The sequence below is a fragment of the Pseudomyrmex gracilis genome, unplaced genomic scaffold (assembly GCF_002006095.1).
Source record: "Pseudomyrmex gracilis isolate BER0280 unplaced genomic scaffold, ASM200609v1 scaffold_297, whole genome shotgun sequence".
Classification (NCBI taxonomy): domain Eukaryota; kingdom Metazoa; phylum Arthropoda; class Insecta; order Hymenoptera; family Formicidae; genus Pseudomyrmex; species Pseudomyrmex gracilis.
The window spans coordinates 118,373-143,244 of NW_018020881.1; the positions used below are offsets into that span (position 1 = coordinate 118,373).

The window sequence follows — 24,872 nt, forward strand, 5'->3', positions numbered from 1 at the left end:
GATTTCTGCATTGTCTCGGATATTTATCTATCACTTCATGTAAATAAAAAAACTTACAATCTGAGATTATTTAAATCGGTTGCGTCATTCACATGTTTAAATATACATAAAAGAACTTCATCTGGAAAGTCAAGAATATTTTTTGTTGTTTGTTGTGAGTTTGTTTTTTTGTCTTGTATCGGCACATCGTGGTCGTGCTGTTTTGTTTTATCACTTTCTACTTCAAGGTCTATCTTACTGTGAGATTTGTTTCTAGGTTTGCTTTCGAAAGAAGTCGAAGGTTTGTCCTGGTTCATTGTTCTTTATATTTTGTAATCTTATATGAAAAACAGCTAATACTGAGAAGAAGAGAAAAAGACAAATTTTCAATTAAAACTTCCAATATTATTTCGTTTGTGATATGCTTACGTTTAGTACTACTAACGGCGATTGTGAAGAACTTAAAGTTTTGATATGGTGTCAGAAGATGTAACACACGTGTATCTAATTTGTCGTATAGCTGAACACAATGTCGTAAGTCAGACACATAAACTTTGTTTTGAATTTTAACTGTTAGTTTCACAGCTTCTTATTCGAGCCTATGCTGTTTTTCCTGTCAGTTTTATTATATTTGTGTATTGTGATAAGTGATTGACACACTACTTACGTCATACTGTGAATATATTTGCCAATTGTAACTATAGAGTCCTATTTTTAAATAGGATTTCTATTTTTAAATAAACTCTTATTTTTGTAAAATTAGAAGCACCAAAACACCTACCGAATACTATATAAAAGTATACTCGTTAGTTTAGTTTACTAAATGGATTAGTAATTTGTATGAATATTAAATTCAGTATATTTGATAGTGTGTTGGGTTTTACTAAACGCGAAATTGTAAAAAACGGGCTTTCTGTCGCAAACAATTTATAAACATATTTTATTGTTTATAATATTGTTTAATATATAATAAGTTTAAATGATGACTATAGAAATTAAAGACTAACGATAATAAATATTGTGAATATCTACGATCGATAGTTTGTCGCGCACATAGACGTATAATATATAGACTGCGCGTTCCCTACCTTTGCCATGTTAAGAAAATGTTTTCAACGTTGAGAGAGAGACAGCTGGTGTTGAATAGTAGCCTCATTTTTGTCTAGCGAAGTAGTGGGGAAAATGATAGACAGAGAAAAAGTTATTCTTCAAAGTATGTTGTCTCTCTCAACGTTGAAGATATCTTTTCAGCCAAACGCGCAGTCTATATATTATACGTCTATGGTCGCGCCGCACATAGTTAGTATTACCCTTAGCCCTAAGTTCCTAAAATTAACGAATCAGAGTCGTATTCACATCATTAACTCTGCTCCGGAGCAAACTTCCGGTTCGGAAAACATTTAAACCCCCTAGTGTTGTGAGGACTTTCGTTACTCCAGTTGGAGACGTCAGACATTTAACCATTTGTCAGTGTTCATATCAAGAAAAACACGATTACAAGCTTAGAATGGCGTATGGACTAGCTTGAGTCGGTACTTTGAGCCATATATGCACCAAACCAAACCATATTTAGTATTATTTATTTCAATCGGTAATATAACTGGTAATATAAACCGGCAACATGCAATGTGCTTTTTATTTGTTACAAGTATACACTTGTTAAACAACTATAAGAATACGTGTTGCAGTAATTATTTATTGTGATTTATATCATAGAATATTATTTGTGATGGTTTACATACCGCTGCGTGAAGTATTGTTGTTAAGAGGATGTCGAATCGTCCTGTTATACCGACGGGATATGTCAGTTTAGTAGAACTAACTAATCTCATTATTTACTATATCAAATAAAAAACGCTTTTCCAAAAGTAAAGGACGTAAAGAAACACTTATCGGTCTGATGTTTTTTCTACGAGTTAGATCGCGTTATGTCTGATTCTTATTTGTGAAGATTTTGCTATGCGAGAGAATAGCGATAGCGATAAGCACAAGAGACACAAAATTCCAACTCGTCCAAAATTTTATTGTTATTGTTTATTCTGTTCTCTGATCTGTATTTATACATGTGTATTTTTAAATGTTAAAGTCCGCTGTGTTTATCTTTATTTATAATTATGAACCTTATAAAGCCAATGGATAGTATTTTTAGCGCTTTTGGTATTTTTTTGCATTGCGCAAGCGGCTTCACAGTGACACAAGACGTTCTTTGGCTGCGGTCCGTTTCATGCTTAATCGCGCATTTATCTGTAGTATATGTCACGTATACTATAGATAAATGTTCGCGTAAGCATGAAACGGACCGCAGCCTTTGTATACTGGCGCTTCAGTAAGTCGGTGCTGTTGCGCGCTTCATTCAATTTCCGCAGTCCGGTGCCTGCTCGGACGGCGACCATGTTCAACATTTTTTTTCCGATCAACATTAGTTTTGGTAAAACTTTAAATACACTTGTCGCGTGTCGCGACGACACGCAGTAGCGCGATAGTCGAAATCCATTCTTTAAATGGATGATCACAGTGCGCGATTGTGTGATGATTAGGAGAGACCGGAGCTATTTGCGACACGGGGTTAGTTGTCAAACTGCTATTATCTTGCTTACTAAATCGTGAAAAATATTCTTCTTTATATTGTAAGTTGCTACTATTGTTTTAGTAACGTGTACAAAATAACTTTTCTTAACTCTCAACGGACGGCGTGTTTTTCGGCACCTTAATTCGCCGAACATGGGTCGTTTTCGTGTTGGGCTTTTTAAAAATATTAAATATTTTTTAAAAAATTTGTAACAATGTGTATATACTTTTTAAACTGTCTATTCTATGACACCATCATTAAATTTAGTGAAAATAAAAAGTTTTAATTCATAATTTTTAGCAAATATAACAACAAGAAACTTACTTTTTTCAGAAAATAATTTGCTCCAGACAAAAACGACTCATGTCCGTCTGTTGAGGGTTAAAAACATGACATATGATATTTACGAGCACTTTTGTAAAACTGGACATGGCAAGTAGATTTTTTGGTTTCGATTGATTAGTAATTTTATTAATTTTAAAATTTCTAATTGTTATTTTATCTTAGGTAGAAGAAAAGTGGTAGTGTTAAATAAGTTTTTCTATATTTATTTAATCGTCATCGCATTGCAGTTTATAAATATAATATGTTTTAGGTAAAATGAACGTTTGGAGTAAGTTGTCACACGGTGAGTATGCGTGAGGAAGTAATCGCCGTGCGTAGGATGCGTCGTGCTATATAACTTTAACAAAAACTTTTCAATGCGACAGGCTGCATATTATTATGTGAAGTGAACTGAAGATCGTACGTTAGTTCGGTATTGTAAGAAAATTTCAGAAAAGAACATATGTGAAAATACGATTTGTACAAGTGTGGGTTATGCTAAACCAAAAAAATTTCTATTAATGATTCACAAGAAAAAGAACTAGTTAATTATATATTACGTGCTTCAGATAGTAACTTTGATTTTACAAGAAAATGAGAATTTTGGATTAAGTGACAACTAATCCTGAAAACAGGACACGTTAACAAACTTGCATGATTGTGTTTAACATTAAATAACTGTGATTGTAAACAGAAATATGAAAATAATATTTTTTAAACAATTAATAATGATTTAAGGTTCGTTGAAATTAAAACAAGACATATATAAAGCCTTACGAGCCGTTTCCAGGATGGTGAACGGAAACTGTACATGTATATAGTATACATATATACCCAGCAAACATTTTGGTTACAAAACCATATCCATCTGTGTCCTCAGTAGGATATGATTCGTTAATCATTTTTGTCAACATGTGAAATGTCAAAATGCGACCAAAATGATGACAGAGTCTACCACAAGCAAAGCGAAGCCAAATTATCGCCAAACTGAAGACAAAATCCGGAATAGGTTTGGTCATTGTCTGTTGGCGCCAAATTGCAAACAGTCCGCACGTATACACGAACAGACCTGCTTGGCGTTTGGTGGCAATCTGTCGTCAATGCGTTTAACAGATCGACCCGACTTTTGTCGTAAACAGATTTCTGGTACAATTTTTCGAACTGTTCGGTCACACAGTATTGCTAAAAGCAGATCTGCTTGCAATCGTCCATCTATTTGTTGTTAATTTCACTGACATACATGAAATTGTTTAGGCTGCAATACTCTCATGTATTTATCAACAGAGTTGTTGCGTTTTTTCTTTCTGTGTGCTAACAATTTTGGCAGTGTTTCCGTATTGTAGCATTTCTGCAAACAGTTTCTGTTACCAAAGTCTGCGCCGAAATTATCAAAAACAGAAATTGTTTGCTGGGTATATATATATATATATATATATATATTTATGCATACACATGTAACGATTTCAACTTGTAAATTTTTACAAGTGAGTATTTTTTGAATTGAAATCTCAATTCTTAAATTCATACGGGATGCTGGATTTGCATTTCTCATATGAGAGACCCCGGATACTCCTCTAACTAAGTTTTAAAATATTGCGAAAAAAACTTCTCGGCCAGGAGTTGAACCTGAAATCACCGGCTTCCGTGTCTTCCCTGTTAGGCCACCGAGGCACTTGGAGTTAGTTTCGTAATATTCATACATATATCGAAGATGGTCTGATAATGTTGATAACGCTTATTTTCAGCCAGCGTAATTTAAACAACTAATAATGATTTAAGGCTTTCTGGGGTCTCTCATATGTGAGATGCAAATCCAGCATTCCGTATGAATTTAAGAATTGAGATTTCAATTCAAAAAATACTCACTTGTAAAAATGTACAAGTTGAAATCGTTATATGTGTATGCATATATATATATATATCTTTACACGTACAGTTTCCGTTAAACATCCTAAAAATGGCTCGTAAGGTCTTATATATGTCTTAATAAAATTTTTTTTTTTAAAGCTAAAGAATGTGACTATTATGTAATGTACTCAATATTACATAATATGGTGTAGAGTGTGTTATATTTAATAACATAATTTGCATGTCACAATGTGTCTTGGTCTCCCCAACTGACAGTGAATATCGAACCGCAGTCAAGAGAAATCATGGTTTAGTTTGGAAACGTATAAACCAGTATATACAAAATACAACGACTGCGAAAACAAAAATATATTATGTAACATTACTTAATCATATACGATGTAAACTAAGATTTAAAAAAAGTTTAACCTTATATATACTGTATAAATTGTAAAAGTAAATATACTGTACATTTATAACACATACAACCTGTAATATAACAGTCAGAAAAAGTATAAAAGTAAGTATTTTTCTAATGACGTTATTATTTTACACATCTTTACGACTTAGCATTTTTTGTGATCGATGCTTTTTCTTTACTGTGATAGGATCAAAAGTTTGCTAACAACAAGAAAACACTGTTGTGTGTTTTATATTTGGTTTTATTTTTATTATTACGTTTACAAATTACAAAACAGTTGTGGTAATGCAAACAATTTATGGCTACTTTTTTAAGCAGATATGCATACATTTTAAGTTTATTCTAAATTAATCATAATTTCTCACAGTAGTCTGTAAACAAGTCGCGTCTACAGACTCACATAATAATAAATATTTAACTAAAATATAAAATTTGTTGTGATTGCGTTTTTGTAGTCGATATGACACCAAATATCAATAGTTTAAAATCAATAAGTAGATATCTAGAAGTAAGTATTTTTTATGTGTTCTATTAAAATCTATATAAATTAATTTTGTTTTTATTCTCTCTTAGATATTAAACCTATAAGTTTATAACTTCGTATATTACAATAAGGTGATACAAGGTTTCGTAATAATTATAATTGCAATTACAATTAGTACAATTACATAATTGTGATCGTCTTGCACAATTACTTTCTTCACGAAAATTACAGGTTTGTTAGAATTACTTAAATACTTGCAAGAGCAAGTACTACTTTTCATCGAAATAGGATCGATTTTTGTTTCTACCTCGTTTCTTTTCTAATTTATGTCACATTGACTTCGTATAAATACTCATCTTACTTATACATTTTTAGCATATCTTCTATGTGGTATACTAAAAGATGAGTAAGTTTTAACATTAGGTCTTTGTGATTCAAAGTCTTTAACATCCTCCAGAGTTACAGAACAACCAGTTATATCCAACTCTATTAAGTTTGGTAATGTCGACGACATGATATTGATATCCGTTCTTGTAACATGCGAATAATGTCTAAAAACAAATATAAGCATCATTATGTAAAATAGTTTTAGTTTTTGTCTTTTAGACTTACGGTTTACCTGATATGTAATATCTTCAAATTAGTACATCTACTTATATACCGACTACTATTTGACAAAAAATAGTTCTGGAACAGATCGTTCCTGAAAGTGATTATTTCTTCAATTTTGTTTTCAGCAAGAAGAGACTAACTCAAAAGAAGATATATTATTATCTAGTGCGCAACAAAAAGGATAATGTTTGTTACTACTATTTTATAATACATGCAAGCATATATGTTTAAGTAAATAAAATGAAGGAAACGAAAAGTTGGAAGACATACTTCTATTGTACGTAAAAAGGAATAAAGCGTCACATCAACCAAAGGCACGTGATTTTCGTAATAAAGGTTTTGTAACTCTTGTACTGATTCAATTGAAACTTCTTTCCTTAAATATTTAGGACATACTAAATACAGTTTTTTTAATGATTTAACTTGACAAAACCATTCAACTAGCTCATCCGCTACTACTGTGTTTTGAAAGTCTAGTGTCTATAAAAAAAAAAAAAAAAAAACAAACACGTCTATAGAAAAGTGTGCTTTTTGCATTAAATAAAAAACAGAGTTATTAAAATTTTAAAATAAACAATACCTCAAGCTTTTGGCAGTAACAAGGAAGTGTAAGTAAATCACTGTCTGAATAAATAAAATCACGAATACGAAAACATGAAATTACTTCAAGTGTCTGAAGTTCTGTAAGTGTGCATATATTTTTCACAAATGTCGATTGCATATCCCATAAAACTTTGTTAAAAATCAAGTGCTAAAATTTATTTTTTGAATACAGTATTGTGTCGTTAAGAGAATACTGGATACCGACTATAGGAACCTGTAAATCGACGTTTCAATATTTCGTTTTGTGCCGTATTTACTGCATAAAATCCAAAATGCTTTAACAGAAATCAATAACTTGTGCTAAGATATTGCTGTTGTTCTTTGGAATGTCATACTTGACTACAAATTTTTCTTTTACAATTTCTATAATCTCACCATATATTTATGTTCTTAAAAGTATTTTTAACCTTATGTACGTATTTATACTAAACTACAACAATAAATACGACAAAAAAGAATCCAATGAGACACTCACATGATGATTGGAATGTGTAGGTGACAAAAAAAAAGCGATTCTCTTAATGACAGTATAAATTATCATATACTATCTTTGTGAATAAAAAAAAAGCAGTATATATTCATTTTCAAAAGCTTTGTGTAATGTTTTCTATTTATTTGCTTCTGTACAAGCATCTTTCATGTAATGTAATACATAAAATAAAACAGTAGAGAAATTTATTTCTAAAACGTCGATTTACAGATCTCTATAGTCGGTATCCAATACCCTCTTACTCAAAATGTGTATGTATGATACAATACACTAGATATATATAAAGATGTATAAATATGGAAAAGATGTATAAACAACAACTTACTTTTATATAGGGTACACACCTAGGTAAAAAAGTACGCCAGACATAGTCGACATCAGGAAGAGCAACAGCTATACAATTGTTGACTTCAAGTTTCTCAAGAGTTGTTAAAATCTCTGACGTATTCTAAAACAATTTTAATAAATTGTCATGGATTTGCAACACAACTAACGAAGAAAAGATATATAAGATGTATAATGTGCTATAAATAGAAAGTATCTTGAATAGTACTATGAAAAAAATGGCATATATATTCTGATAGTTATAATTTTTACAGACATATGTAATGATATACCACACGATTATTATTATTAGTAATAGTATTCTAAACGTAGGGAAACAAATTAAACTGCAATAAAGTAAATAATGATACTTTTTGTACGTGATAGTCCTTATTTTAAAGAAAGTGAAAGTGCATCGTATAAAATATATTTAGTAGACAATTTGTTTAAATTTGGATGATAAAAAATTGAGATCTTGCAAAACACTATTCAGATATTACTTAATACAAAATGACATCGTAAGCGATTAAAGTTACGAACAGCTAATGCATTTTATTTTACCATTAATAATATACTACCATTTAAAAAACCCGACTAGATCAAACAAAAAAAGAAAAACAATTTTTGTATTATTTTGTTTTCATAATACAAAATTTATCTGTTTGTTGAATGTGTACGTATTGTATAAATATTTTCATAAAAACTAACGTATACCTCATTTATATCTTCTTCAATTGGAGCAATAAAATACTCCTCAATAATCAATGTGCGAAGTCTCCGGCATATTTGTCGTAATTTAAAAAAAAACCAAGATGGAAAAATATTTTTATCGAGTTGATTAAAATCTCCACGTATTGCTAAGCTGTATGTTAATGGTTTTAAAAAGGTTTCATACGGCTTTATTTGATACGGAAGAATAGGTTCTTTACGATAGTCCAAAATCCATACAGAGTTATCTGCCGCTAGTCTTGCAAATTTTCTGCAACATCTATAATAAATATATTCTACCAAAACCTATTTTAAAACATATAACATATAAGTATATTATTTTAACGAGAAGCGATTGATATTATTTCAGACGATTATATATAATTTGGCGAACTCTCACACAAGTAGTACGTATACTAATACGCCTGTTGTTTTAAAAAATACAGTTTGTCAACAACAACAATGTCGTACTACTGTCGCGATTTCTGCATTATTTCGGATATTTATCTATCACTTCATGTAAATAAAAAAACTTACAATCTGAGATTATTTAAATCGGTTGCGTCATTCACATGTTTAAATATACATAAAAGAACTTCATCTGGGAAGTCAAGAATATTTTTTGGTGTTTGTTGTTCTTTTGTCTTTTTGTCTTGTATCGGCGCATCGTTGTCATGCTGTTTTCTTTTATCACTTTCTACTTCAAGGTCTATCTTACTGTGAGATCTTTTTCTAGGTTTGCTTTCGAAAGAAGTCGAAGGTTTGTCCTGGTTCATTGTTCTTTATATTTTGTAATCTTATATGAAAAACAGCTAATACTGAGAAGAAGAGAAAAAGACAAATTTTCAATTAAAACTTCCAATATTATTTCGTTTGTGATATGCTTACTTTTAATATTACTAACGGTGATTGTGAAAAACTTAAAGTTTTGATATGTTGTCGAGAGATCTAACACACGTTTATCTTATTTGTCGTATAGCTGAACACAATGTCGGAAGTTAGACACATAAACTTTGTTTTGAATTTTAACTGCCATCCCCACAACTTCTTATTCCAGCCTATGCTATTTTACCTGTCAGATTTATTATCTTTGTTTATCTTTGATTGACACNCTACTTACGTCATACTGTGAATATGTTTGCCAATTGTAACTATAGATTTCTATTTTTCTTACTTACAGTATTTTTGGTGTAATGAAAAATTTCTGCACTTTTTTTGTATTTCAAGCTTATACATGAGAGATATTTATAACTTTACGATGAACGAAAAAGTAGACAAAAGAAGTAATACATGTGCTGTGGCACTTGTTTTAAAGTATTTACGTATCTACCCTAATAGGCACATTTGTGAAAATATTGCACAAATATGACATCATGAGTGACGACGATTTCTTGTATTTCTGCATATGCAATTATATTTCTACATATTTTAAACATCACATAGCTGAATTTCTTTTCTCAATTAGTCGACAATTTCTTTGTGAAATTAATTTTGCAAATATGCTGCTAAGATGATTTGCCATAACGGTATTTTTTTGCCGAAATAGTATTTGCAAATTTATTTTGCAAACAACTACGAATATTACACAAAAGATCAATGTTGTTACATTTAGTTTCTAAAATATGTCTGTATAATTGCAAATTACAATTTTAATGCAAGATTTTGTCACATAAGTTTGTAAATGGTTTTTTATCAGGGTAGGTACAATATTATCACACAGTTTGACGATACTTTTTTAAACATTTACAGGGTGTTGCAGAATTGGTGTAACATCTTTCGTAGACAGGTAGAAGAAATAAAACTGAGTCGATAAGTGTTATACCATTTTGCTAGATTTGCAATAGTTACCGAAATCTTAAGTAACAAATATCCGCGAATAAGCGTGCATCGGGCTGTCTTACGCGCGTAGGACAGCTTGGCGCGCTTCGCACAATTACATTTTAATATGTATATGTTACAGTATATGCTGTTATATTAGCTTCTCTTATATACTCCTACGGGTAACACCGTAAGCGCGTGAAGCGCACTGGGCTGTCTTAAGGAAGTAAGACAGCTTGATGCATGCTTACACTCAAAGAAGAAGGTGTTTGAAGTTAAAACACTAAAGTGGTTTTTACTCTGTCCTTTTTTTTTTAACACTTGAAACTGTTTGAATGTTGTAAACACTTGTAATGTTTGAGAAATAAGCACGTAGACATGTGTCTTGTTACTGATAAGTGTTTGATTTTNAAACGCTCTTAAAGTGTATAATTTGTGCAAGTGTTTACTAGCTATCTACACTTCAGGAGATCGAGTTCGTCACAATGACGTCACAATGACCTTTTCCTGACGCTTTTTTCTATTCCTCTCACTCATATTCTTATCCTGGGGAGTTAGAAGGAAGTTACCTGGATGTCGTCTTGACGTTGTCATAAAGAATCTGTCTCCCTGACGTTTATTGCAAGACGTTTATAGCCTNTGTCTGACTGACAATCTGTGTGACTTACTGTAATTTTGTTTTATTAGTCTATGTATTATTCATCATACTAAGAAAGTCATCTGTTATGAGAGTCATACTGAGCTTCTGTCCACAAAACACTTCAACGTGTTTTTTCGAATGTGTTTAATGAGGCCTAGTTGCTAGTGTTTAATTATCTGTAGTGTTTACGCCGTCATTTTCCAAACACTTTGAGTGTTTAAAGCTTCCAAAAAAACACTTCCAAATGTTTACCATAATAAATCAAACACCTTTGTCCATTTACATCTTCGAAGACACCCAGGTGTTTTAACTAAAAACAGGCACATTGTAGAGAAACCGTTTTAACGACAGATGTAACCGTTTACAAAACAAAAAAGCGTTTAAACTTCAAACACTTCTTTTTTCTTACTTTTTAGAGTGTACTTAATCATATACGATGTAAACTAAGATTTAAAAAGGTTTTAAACTTATATATACTATATAAATTGTAAAAGTAAATATAGTGTACATTTATAACATATACAACCTGTAATATAACAGTCAGAAAGAGTATAGAAGTAACTATTTTTCTAATGACGTTATTATTTTACTCAGCTTTACGACTTGTCATATTTGTGGTCGATTCTTTCTCTTTAATGTGATAGGATCAAAAGTTTGCTTACAACAAGAAAACACTGTTCTGTGTTTTATATTTGGTTTTATTTTCATTATTACGTTTACAAATTACACGACAGTTGTTATAATGCAAACAATGTATGGTTACTTTTTTAAGCTGATATGCATAAATTTTAAGTTTATTTTAAATTTATCATAATTTCCCACAGTAGTCAGTAAACAAGTCTACTCGTCTACAGACTCACATAGTAATAAATATTAAACTAAAATATACAATTTGTTGTGATTGCATTTCTATAGTCGATATGACACCAAATACCAATTGTTTAAAATCAATAAGTAGATATCTAGAAGTATCTTTTATGTGTCCTATTAAAATCTGTATAAATTAGATTTGTCTCTATTTTCTCTTAGATATTAAAACTATAAGTTTATAACTTCGTATATTACAATAAGTTGATACAAGGTTTCGAAATAATTATAATTGCAATTACAAACACCACAATTACATACTTGTGATCGTCTTCCACAATTACTTTCTTTACGATAATAACAGTTTTATTAAAATTACTCAAATACTTGCAATATCATATACTACTTTTTATCGGGATAGGAAACGATTTTTGTTTCTACCTCGTTTCTTTTATAATCTATGTCAAATTGACTTCGTATAAATACTCATCTTACTTATATATTTTTAGCATATCTTCTATGTGGTATACTAAAAGATGAATAAGTTTGAACATTAGATCTTTGTGATTCAAAGTCTTTAACATCCTCCAGAGTTACAGAACAACCAGTTATGTCCAACTCTAGTAAGTTTGGTAATGTCGACGACATAATATTGATATCCGTTCTTGTAACATGCGAATAATGTCTAAAAACAAATAAAAGCATCAGTATGTAAAATAGTTTTAGTTTTTTGTTTTTAGACTTACGGTTTACCTAATATGTAATATCTTCAAATTGGTACATCTACTTATAAAACGACTACTATTTGACAAGAAATAGTTGTGGAACAGATTGTTCCTGTAAGTGATTATTTCTTTAATTTTGTTTTCGGCAAGAAGAGGCTAAATCAAAAGAAGTTATATTATTATCTAATGCGCAAAAAAATGGATAATGTTTGTTACTATTAATTTATAATACATGCAAGCATGTATGTTTAAGTAAATAAAATGAAGGAAACAAAAAGATGGAATACATACTTTTATTGTACTAAAAAAGGTATAAAGCTTCTCATCACACAAAAACAAGATTTCTTTGAAATACAAGGTTTGTAACTCTTGTAATGATTTAATTGACAATTCTTTCCTTAAATATTTAGGACATTCTAAATACAGTTCTTTTAAAGATTCAACTTGACAAAACCATTCAATTATTTTATCCACTACTAATGTGTTTCGAAAGTCTAGAATCTGTAAAATAAAAAAGAAAAAAGCACGTCTCTAAAAAAGTGTGATTTCCGCAGGGAAATAGATAAAATGCAAAACTATTACTGTCCTAAAATTACAGATACCTCTAGCTTGTGGCAGTTACAAGGGACAGTGAATAAATCTATGTCTGGACAGAAGTCCTGTATACAAAAACATGAAATTATTTCAAGTTTCTGAAGTTCTGTAAGCGTACATATACTTTCCACAAATGTCGATTGCTCATGCCATAGAACGTTGTTTAAAATCAAGTGCTAAAATTTATATTTTTAATACGGTATTATGTCGTTACCAGAATACTGGATACCGACTACAGGAACCCGTTAAATCGACGTTTTAATATTTCGTTTTGTACGTTTATTCATATGTGTGCACATGTGTATATATATACACAGGCATATTTTCCGCACAACATCCTGCGAACGGCTCTTCACGGACAATTTACATTCATTTAATCTTGAAAAGATTACAGAGCTTGAGATAATTCTCATTTAATAACTTTAAAAAAATTTAGATTATAAAAACGTCGGTTTACAGGTCTTTGTAGTCGGTATTCAGTACCCTCTTACGTGCAAGACATCACATCGTATTGTATAGAACGAAGCAAAAACCATACAAACCATAACTTACTGGTATCGTTAGATCTACATAACATTGTAACAGTAAAAAAAAAAGAAAAAATACAGTAAAAATAATTTTTTTTAACATTGACGTAGTCTCTAGTATAAAACATTTTCAAAATAAAACATTTCTCGTTTCTAGCTCGTTGTTTTTCAATTTTTTAATATGACACATTAACTGAACGCCCGAAACTATCCTCTAAAACCATCTCATACTTTTCATGTCGTGTACTAAATGCAGAATAAGTTTTAACATTGGTGGTAGAACTTGTTTCACTTAACACTCAATGGATATAAAAATAGTATTATCAAATGAATATAAGAGAAATAGATCAAAACTATGATACTTCTTGTGCTTAAAAAATTTTGTATTATTGTGTGTAAAAAATCGACAAACGTATATAGTAATTAATACAATGCATACGTTACATTAGCGTATTAACATATTATCGTATATAATAATAAAACTTTAAAACCATGAATGCACTGTTTGATTGTATCCTGTTTAAAAAATAATAATGATGCATTTTTTCTATTGAATGCCGTCGGCAAAACAATTAGTACAAAAGACAAAAGTACGGTCTTTTTTTTAAAGAGTCACTGGGTATTATAGCGTATAAATTTATAATCGCATTAATCGTTCAACCACACTTTCCGAAACGCGTAATCAATTAATCACATGTGCTTTACAACTGAAACTTTTGACTCTATATACCATATACTATTTATATAATATATTTATATAATATATTTTTATAACATATACAACCTATAATATACCAATTCAAAAACAATATTAAGGTAAAAATCCCCTTGATTTTTTTATTTTAACAGTATTACGACTTGTCATCTTTTATGGTCGCTTCTTTTTCTTTGGCGTACTAGAATTAAAATGTTGATTATAACCAGAAAAACATTGTTTTGCGTTTTTCATGTTTGATTTTATTTTCATACTGCTGTTTAAAATTTACAAATATGTTGTTGTAATGCAAACAATTCCAGTTTAATCTTTTAGGCTGACTTGTATACATTTAAGGTTTCTTTTTTCAGTTTATCACAGAATATCATACTAGTCAATAACTGAGTCTATGCGTTCACAAACTCACAACGTATTGAATATAAAACTAATCTTAACTATAAGATCACACTTTTTGTACTTGCGTTTCTATTATCGATATAATGTCACGAAAATATCAGCTGTTTACAATCAATAAGTACATACCTAACCTTGATTGTCTTTTATCAATTCTATACAACTCTGCATAAATTACTTTTGATTCTACTTTCTCGTACATCTCGAAACTATAAGTGTATAAGTTTGCATATTAAAATAAGGTAAACTGTTACAAGATTTAGTAATAACTATAATTGCAATTACAATTATTACAATTGCGTAAATGTAAACGTCTTGCACATTTACTTTTTTCAGGTACGATATTTACAGTTTTGTTACACTTCTTCAAATAATTGTAATGTCAAGTAATATTTTCTATCGGAATATAAAACATTTCTCGTTTCTAGCTCGTTGTTTTTCAATTTTTTAATATGACACATTAACTAAACGCCCGAAACTATCCTCTAAAACCATCTCATACTTTTCATGTCGTGTACTAAATGCAGAATAAGTTTTAACATTTGGTCTTTGTGACTTAAAATGTTTAACATCCTCCAGAGTTACAGAACAACCAGTTATATCCAACTCTACCAAGTTTGGTAATGTTAAAGCTAACTTATTGATATCCGTTCTAGTAACATGCGAATAATGTCTGAAAGGAAATAAAAGGTTCAGTATTTAAAATATTTTCGGGTTTTGATTTCTAGCCTTACAATTTACCTAATATGTAATTTCTTCAAATTAGTACATCTACTTATACAGCGACTAATATTTGACAACAAATAGTTTGGAAACTGATTGTTTCTGTAAATGATTATTTCTTCAAATTCGTTTTGGTCAAGAAGAGACTATAGCAAACGAACTTATATTATCATCCAGTGTGCGACAAGAAAGTGATAAGTTTTGTTAATATTGTTATATAATACATGCAAGCATGTATGTTTGAGAGACAAAAATAAAGAAACTGAGAAAAATGATAAACATACTTCTACTGTACATAAAAAGGTATAAAGCTTTTCATCAAGAAAACGTAAAGGAATGTATTCTTCGAATTCAAAGTTTTGTAACTCTTCTAATGATTCATTTGAACAATTTTCCCTTAAATATATAGGACATTGTAGATATACTTCCTCTAAAGATTCAATTTGACAAAACCATTCAACTAATTTATGTTCTATTAGTGTATTTGTAAAGTCTAAAATCTATAAAACAGTAAAACAGAAAGAAAAACGTTTCTAGAAACGTGTGCTTTCAGCTGTAGAAAAAACAAAAGTGTCTGGTAATATTACTGTTTTAAAATAAACATTACCTTTAGGTTGTGGCATTTACAAGTGACAGTGACTAAATCTATGTCTGAATCAAATTCTTGTATACGAAAACATGATTCTACTTTAAGTTCCACAAGATCTGTAAGGTTACTTATACTTGTCAGAAATGTCAATGATTCTATATCCCATATAACAACGTAAAAGTACAAATGCTAAAATTTATATTTTGTATACAGTATTGTGTCGTTATAAAGAATGTGTGTGTGTAGGTGTGTTTGTATAATGCAATACAATAGATATATAAAGATACGTAAAATATTTAAAACACATGTATAATACAATAACTTACTTTTAGATGGGGAACGAATCTACATATTCCACGAAAAAAATAAGTCGTATAAAATTCGATCCTAATAATAGAACAAGCTATACAATTTATGATAAAAAGATACTCAATAGTTGTTGACATCTCTGGCGTAACCTAAAATCAAGTTTACTAAAGTGACATGTATATATACTAAAAGTGAACACAAAAAGTTCACTAATTTATAAATTGCATAACCGCATATTTATATTTATATTTATAACCACATACAAAATGCTATACGTAGAGTGTGTCTCGCATAATAGTACCTTGATAGAAAATTTACAAAATTATGTGACAAAATCTTGCACTAAAATTGTAATTTGCAATTATACAGACATATTTTAAAAAATAGATGCAAAAACATTGATCTTTTCTGAAATATTTGTAGTTGTTTGCAAAATTACTTTCCCACTATTTCGGCAAAAGAATAACGATATGGCGAATTATCTTAGCAGTGTATTTGCAAAATTAATTTCACAAAGAAAATGTCCAATAATTGAGAAAAGAAATTCAGCTATGTTACGTTCAAAATATGTAGAAATATGATTGCATAAGAAGAAATGCAAGAAATCTTCGTCACTCATGATGTCATATTTGTGCAATCTTTTCACAAATGTGCCTATTAAAGTACTACAAAAATGTCAAATGTACTTTAATCGTGCTATATTTGTCACAGACATATTTGATGATATATCATACGATTATTATCATTATTATAATTCTAAAAGTAGGTAACCGTAACAAACTGTACTTCTGTAAGTAATAGTACTTTTGATATGTATTGTCTTAAATTTAAATACAGCGGAAGAATATCGTATAAAAACATTGTATTTTACATTTGGTTGACTACTTTTGTTAAGAAATTGAGCCTTTGCACAAAACACTTTATATACAAATAATACGTATTATACGATTACATCGTGAGCGATTGAGTTCCAAACGGTTAACGCATTTTATTCCAGTATTAGAAATGTGCTAACACGTTAGACCAAAATCGTACCGCATAAAAAATTACGTAAAGAACCTATCGTATTTTGTTCTTTTAATAACTTATACGATTGAGCTGTTTGTTCTGTGTACATACTGTGTAAATATTTTTATAAAAAGTAAACCATACCTCATCTAAATTAATAAAATAGTTCTGGAGTTTTAATGTGTGAAGTATCTGGCATATTTGTTTTACTTGAAAAAAAAACAAATGTCCAAGGATATTTTCTCTTCCTCGTTCGTAATCTCCACGTATGTCTAAGGTATGTGTTAATGGTTCTAAAAAGGTTTCATACGGGTCCATTTGAAACGGAAGAATAGGTTCATTGTCACAGTCGCAAGTCCAGAAAAATTTATGTAGTGCTATTCTTGAAAATTTTGTGCAACACCTATAAGAAATAAATTCCACAAAAAAAGATATATATATATATATTATATATAATATACATAATATATATATATATATATATATATATATATATATATATATATATGTATATATTAGGTTAAAAAATATAAAATATAACTCAATTTTTGCAACGAGAGACGAGTGATAATATCCGAAACGACTATGTATATTGGTACGAACCGTTACAGATACATTATGTGTACTAATAATTTTGTTGTTTTGAAAGATACAGTTTGTCAACAAGAGCAAAGTCGTACTTCTGTCGCTATGCATAATTTCGGATATTTATTTATCACTTGTTTCATGTAACTAAACAAAACTCACAAACTGAGATTTCTCAAATCTTCCTTGTCTACATGTTGGAATATACGAAACAAAAGTATATCTGGGCAGTCAAGAATATTTGTTGCTTGGTGGTCCTTTGCCTTTTTACCTTGTATCGGCACATCGTGTTCTTGCTGTTTCGTTTGTTCACTTTCTACTTCAAGTTCTATGTTACTGTGAGTTCTCTTTCTAGGTTTGCTTTCCGAAGAAGTCAAAGGTTCGTCCGGGTTCATTTTTCTTTATTTCTTATGCTTTTATATGAAAAACAATTAATACTGAGAAACAGGAAAATAAAAGTAATGTTTATTTAAAAAATCAAATATCATTTCTCTTGATGTGCTTACGTTTGTTACTACTAACGGGGAATGTGAAGAACTTGAACTTCCGAAATGTCGAGAGATGTAACACACGTCTAATCTTATTTGGCTTATAGGAGCTGAACATACTGCCGTAAGTCCGTTTCATAAACTTTCTTTTTGAATTTTAACTGCCATCTTTACTTCTTATTTCTGCCTATGGTGTTTTACCTGTCAGTTTTATTATCTTTCTTTATCTTTGATTGACACTCTACTTACGTCATACTGTGTGTGTGTGTGTGAATGAGTGCCAATTATAACTATAGATTCCTACTTATCCTACTGATAGTATTGTCGATGTAATGGAGAATTACTGCACCTCTTTCTCTATTTGAAATTTATACAAGATAGATATTTCTAAATTAAGTAAGAGGGTATACGGAGTTTCTCATATATGAGATGCAAAAGTAGCATATGAATTTTAATAGTGAAATGTCAATTCAAAAAACTCACGTGTAAAATTTACACGTGATCACGTATACATATGTGTACATTTATATATACACGAATATTATCGCAAAACTCCTAACGAATTCTTAACTCTTAATGACCGATTTACATGTACTTATAGATATTTATATTTTCACGATGATCGGAAAAATAGACGGAATAAGTCATACATGTGCTGACACTTGTACTAGATGTGTGACGTATGTAGGTACAATATTTGTAATATCACATAGTTTGGAGATTTTTTTATAACTATATATAACAGTAGGCAAACTTTTTTGCTTTTGTATATATTCTCGTCAAACCTTAAGAATTACTTTTATTATGTTACAAAAACCGAAATAGCTACAGAATACAATATAAAATCATACTCGTTAGTTTAGTTTACAAAACAAGTTATTAAATTGTACAAGTATTAAATTAAGTATTTTTGCTGTTTACTAAACGTGAAATTTAAAAAAATGGATTTATTGTCGCGAACAATTTAAAACATATGTCATTGTTTTTAATATTGTTTGATATGTAATAAGTACGAATGAAGACTATAGAAATAAAAAACTTACGACAAACTCTACTCTTGGGAAAAATTACTTTAAATACAGTTAAATTTTAGAAAAGTATTATTTAAAGTGTAAGAGTTTACTTAAGAAATTTTGAAGTAATTTAAAGTGTGGAAAAGAGTGATGAAAAGTGATCTAAAAAATTTAAAAGTATATCAAGAGTGATTTTAAGAGATAATCTTAGAAAAACCGAAGATTTTTAAAAGTGATTTTAAAATGATCTTTAAGTTTTCTAAAGGAATAGAAAAATAACTTTATAGCTTCTAAAGTTATTTTTTTATTATTTATAAGTTATATAAAACTTTTAAAGTATATAGCTTTTAAAGGTATTCTTTTTATTATTTCCATTGCATCTAAAATTATTTAAATGCTCTTCAGTTTTTTAAGGTTTGTAAAAACTAAACATTTGTCTACTTTTATATAAAAAGACAATTCATATCTTCGCAAGAGTTTTTTTATAGCGATTTCGGCTGGTCTGCACCGGTGTGCCACCTGTGTAGAGTTGGTGCAATTGTGTGCAACACCGCATCGGTGTGTGTACTGATTACACTAACTGACTCCGACTAATTTGTGAGAGCCACTTTGTGTACACCCAACATGCACCTATGCGGTGTACTGAGCTCAGACGAATACGCGGAACCAGCAAAGAACTGCTGCCATTCGACCAGCCGAACACATAATTTGCACCGACACCCGAAATGTGCAGTCGGTGCAAACCAGCCGAAATCGCTATTAGTTTCTCTAATTAAGAGGATGCTGAACGCTAGCAAAAGTTCGCTCAGCTGCTACTCAACCGCTATGCTATCGGGTAGGTGGCGTTATCTCTCGGGACCAAATCAAACCAAAACAAGGATAGATGACATGAGAGAGTCAAGGATAGACATATGTTTCTCTCTGACGCTTCTGCTAAAATTGTATTAATCGTATTTTTAAGTTTTCTTGTTTCACAAGGCTTCAAAATCTTTTTTGAAGCACTCAAAATATTTGTCTATGTTTCTAGTTTAGGATAAAAGTATTTTTATTTGGATTTAAATGGCCAATTTTTTGCATATAAAGTGAAAATGTAGTTTCTGTAATAACAGTCTAAAAACTTTTTTTTGTTTTTCTTAAATTTTTAAGCTTTATCCCATTCTTTACTATATTTTCTTTATTTCTAAAAAAGCATTTTTTATTCCGATTCATAGATTTCACAAAAAGTTGGAAATACGAAATGATGATAAAACAGAACGGTACAGCATCTTCTTAAGTCTATTCCCTGATAGGAAACAATTTTCAAAATTATGCGACAAAATCTTGCACTAATATTGTTATTTGCAATTATACAGACATATTTTAAGAAATAGATGCAAAAACATTGATCTTTTTTGAAATATTTGTAATTGTTTGCAAAATTACTTTCCAAATACTATTTCGGCAAAAGAATAACCATATGGCAAATCATCTTAGCAGTATATTTGCAAAATTCACGAGAAAGTGTCCAATAAGTGAGAAAATAAATTCAGCTATGTGATGTTTAAAATATGTAGAAATATAAGTGCATATGCAGAAATGCAAGAATCGTCGTCACTCATGATGTCATATTTGTGCAATATTTTCACAAATGTGCCTATTAGGGTACACGCATTGTGGCAATGTTCCTATAAAAATTTTACTAATACGCCCAAATATTTGTCAAAAAAAACAATATTTCAGTTCTTTACACTTTTTACACGCAATTACGATAAGATTCACATGAACTACATCGGAATGTTTAATTATTTCTTTGAATCTAAATTTTTTTTTTGAAACTTTGTGGTTATTCTTCTGATGCACAAGTATGACAATTTTATTGATAATCAACTTGTACAGTTATAAATACTACAATAGAAAGATAATAAACGCGTCACATTAGTAAAAGCGTAGAGTAGCTTGAAAATGGTCGTAAACATATTTTATGTGTTCCTGTTCTTGAACGCAGCAATACATGCGTTTTTTACTTATGTCCACGAGTCAATCGAGTGAACAAAGTGCTATATTCTCGCAATTTATAGTTCCAAAGTAAGAGCGAGCTTCTTTTTTATTCGTGTAACACACATAAACTAAAAAGTAGTTGTGCCTTGATTTAATGTACCTTTTTAAGCTCAATTTCAAGTAGAACTGACGCGTTAGTCACATTCTGTAATTGTTAGAAGCAAGCGATTTAGTACTACTCATACAAGCGAATGAAAACGACAAAAAATAGTTAGACTGGCAGATTTTCCCACTTAGGAACATGTAGAAGTCGCACGAAGTCGCAAACTTGAAAAATAGAATAAATGAGGACTTAATTGGAAGTTAGTTGCTATATCACTCGCTTTGATTAGTTGCTATATCACTCGCTTTAAAGGATTACCGATCGTGAACAACGCATCATATTTTGCTGAAATGTATCTTGAAAACTTTTGAGGAATAGAACTTTCCAAGCGTCATATAATTAAATGTGGCACCATTTTATAGACATTAACCGACTTTATTAAACCACTCATCTATTTTAGGAGATGTAGTTTTGCTAGAGACATATTTAAGTGTTTTATATACCTCAAGATTAATGAAGAAATACTTTTACTTATTTACATAACACACTGTAAATATGCTCAGTTTTATTGGAATCCAATGTTCTAAATGCGTTGAAAAAAAATCTTCTTCTATACTTTGGTGTTTTTCAACAGGAAATAATCCTTGTAAACCACTTTATGTATATATATAATTAATAAATCACACGCTTTTGAATTACCACCAAGAATAATATTATTTACTAGATTCAGTGAGATAATGGTATGATATACCATTACTCGTGACCAGCATCTATCATTTATATCAAAATAAATAATTTTATAAACAGAAATATTTATCTTATATGTATTACAATAATATTCTTCACTACTCAATTTTTAAGCATCCGGCAGTTCTGTAAGGTAAAAACAAGTAGAGGTTCAATAGGATTTCTATAAAATGATATTGTAACGATATCTACGATACGATTTCTACGATAGAAAGTACCACACACTGCTAAGCAACCTGTTACCAGTTCTAATATGTGTTCATACTGTACAAACGGATAAAATTCGAGCAAGTACGATTTTTTACCATAATCCATAATCCAGAGCGATGTATCTAATATTAGTCTCGATAATCTCTGACAATATCTATGACAAAAATCTCACAACAAGGTTTATTGTACGAAATGAAAAATATATACGAGAATCGAGTAATAAGTATTTCAAACGACTGTATTGTGACAAACTATCATACAAACACTGTTGTGCGATAAAAGAACCTATGCTTAACATTTGTAATTCTGGAGGATAAAACTTGTCAACAACATCAATGATTTAGTAATCGAAGCTAAACTTGAGAAGAAAATCTTATTACTACGCATATAGACAAAAAATTGGTCAAAGTAGAGATAACAAAACACCCGTTAACAGCCAAGTGCTGTGGAGTGGAAAAGATTTCTGCTCGCATGAAATATGCACAAAACGGACAAGTTATCATCTATTTTCTCAACTTAAACTCAATATACTATGACTATTTATATAAACGATACCTAACTGTATCGTTTTGAATATTTCTTAATCACATCAAGAAAAAAAATAACACAAATAAAAATAATTCTATCACATTCTATTATATGAAGCAGAATTCCACTCGGTAGTTCAAGAAGATTTCTTGTTTGCTTCTGGTTGTTTTTGTTTTCTATCACTTTTTCGTTCGATTTCTGTATTACTGCTGGATTTTTTTTTTTTTTTTAGATTCTCCTTCAAAAACAGTAAAAGATTTAAAATGTAGTCTGGATTTATTTGTACTTTTTGTTTTGCACTTATCTGAAAATCAATTACAAAGTAGAAAGTAGGAAAAGCGGTACATTTTCATTTCAAGACTTTTAATAATTGTGTTTGTAATAAGCTTACGTTTAATACAAGTAATGTAAGGGTAATTGTTGCACCACGTGTTACAAAACGTGAAGATTATAATCGACTTCAGGACGCGTAACATACATTCATATATATCTTTGTCACACGAACTGAACACGTTGATTCAAGTCCAAAACATAAATTTTCTGTTTAAATGTTACCTGTTATCTGTACCAAAACTTCTTCCACAAGTCTATAGTGTGCTATTTTTACTGCCAGGTTTATTATTTCTGATTATACTAATTGAATAAACACACTAGTTACGTCATATTGACAATGCAAGTGTGTCAGTTCTTAAATCGAATCTCACAAAAAGTTCTACGCTAAGTGTTTGTATTACTGAATGTAGTAAAACTTTTCTAAATTTTGAGAGGTGTAATGTGGCGTTTTGAGTATAGAAATATAGACTATTTCTAATTATCTTGGTAGCACCGCTTACAAGATATATGATTCCTTAAGTGGTTATTTTTGGTTTAGTGCACTTATGGTTCAGTAAATTTAAAAAGCTAGTTTATACGGCATTCAAAAATTTTTTAAGTTTATTTCCGTTTGAGAAAGTGTCGTAAGATACTTCTTGCTACACCGGTTCTACAATTTAGAATGCGTTCTGTCTGATTCTTATTTGGAAAAATTTTTGCACAATGCAAAAGAATAGCGATAGCAATACGCAATAGTCACAAAATTTTAAATTGTCGAAATTTGTATCGCCATTTGTTTATTCCGTTTTCTAATTTACAATGATACATGTGTATTTTCGAATGTTAAATTTCGTTGTTTTTACCGATAGTTATAAATACAAACCTTATAAAGCCGATGTTTGTTTTCTCGTTATCGCTATTTCTTCGCATAGTGCAAGAGGCGTAACACCACAAGGCGTTCTTTGTGTACTGGCGTTTCAGTAAATCGGTGATATGCACGCTTCATTCAATTGTCGCAGTTCAATGTTCGCCTAAACGACAGCCATGTTTACCATTACTTTGCTGATCACCATTAGTTTTAATAAGAGTCTGAATACACTTGTCGCGTGTCGCGACGTCACACAACAGCGCGATAATCAAAATGCATTCTTTAACTGGATGATCACATTGCGGAATTGTGTGATGAATACTGACAGTGATTATCAAATCGCAGTCAAAAGTAATCATGGTTTAGTTTTGAAACATATAAACCAGCGTGTACAGAATACAACCAACACGAAAAACAATATATATTATGTAACATTACTTAATCATATATGATTCAACCTAAAGATTTGAAACTTACATATACTGTAAAAATTGTAAAATTATATTTACAGTACATATATGATATATACAACCTATAATATAACAGTCAGAAAAAATATAAAGGTAAGTATTTTTGTAATGACGTTATTATTTTACCCATCTTTTCGACTTGGCAATTTTTTGTGATTGATGCTTTCTTTTTAATGTAATAGAATCAAAAGTTTGCTTACAACAAGAAAACACTGTTGTGTGTTTCATATTTGGTTTTATTTTCATTATTACGTTTACAAATTACAAGACAGTTGTTGTAATGCAAACAATTTATGGTTACTTTTTTAAGCTGATATGTATAAGTTTTAAGTTTATTCTAAGTTCATCATAATTTCTCACA

General features: G+C 30.1%; 1 protein-coding gene across 3 annotated transcripts; it reads right to left on the minus strand.

Annotated features, from left to right (window-relative positions):
• Positions 1-14,457: 14,457 nt before the first annotated feature.
• LOC109859869 lies at positions 14,458-18,488 on the minus strand. 3 transcript variants are annotated; one of them, XM_020438532.1, is made up of 8 exons: positions 18,302-18,488; positions 17,958-18,208; positions 17,355-17,613; positions 16,220-16,351; positions 15,912-16,082; positions 15,589-15,804; positions 15,323-15,450; positions 14,458-15,254 (listed from the first exon to the last, which is right to left on the minus strand). In XM_020438532.1, exons 2-8 carry the CDS (start codon positions 18,188-18,190, stop codon positions 15,029-15,031), a joined length of 1,365 nt encoding a protein of 454 aa, XP_020294121.1. In that variant the 5' UTR covers positions 18,191-18,208; positions 18,302-18,488; the 3' UTR covers positions 14,458-15,028. The 3 variants fall into 3 exon arrangements, with proteins under 3 accessions (XP_020294121.1, XP_020294119.1, XP_020294120.1); XM_020438530.1 differs by having other exon boundaries at positions 17,958-18,232; XM_020438531.1 differs by having other exon boundaries at positions 17,958-18,232; positions 18,318-18,331.
• Between the last annotated feature and the right edge of the window lie 6,384 nt (positions 18,489-24,872).

What these genes read in the sequence shown, in the direction of transcription:
- LOC109859869 (XM_020438532.1), bottom strand. Translation starts at nt 18,190, where the DNA reads ATGAACCCGGACGAACCTTTGACTTCTTCGGAAAGCAAACCTAGAAAG. An exon ending in ATTTTATTAATTTAGATGAG is followed by an intron (nt 16,352 to 17,354) that starts GTATGGTTTACT and finishes ACTTGATTTTAG; the next exon opens with GTTACGCCAGAGATGTCAAC. An exon ending in GATTCGTTCCCCATCTAAAA is followed by an intron (nt 16,083 to 16,219) that starts GTAAGTTATTGT and finishes TATAAATTTTAG; the next exon opens with CATTTGTACTTTTACGTTGT.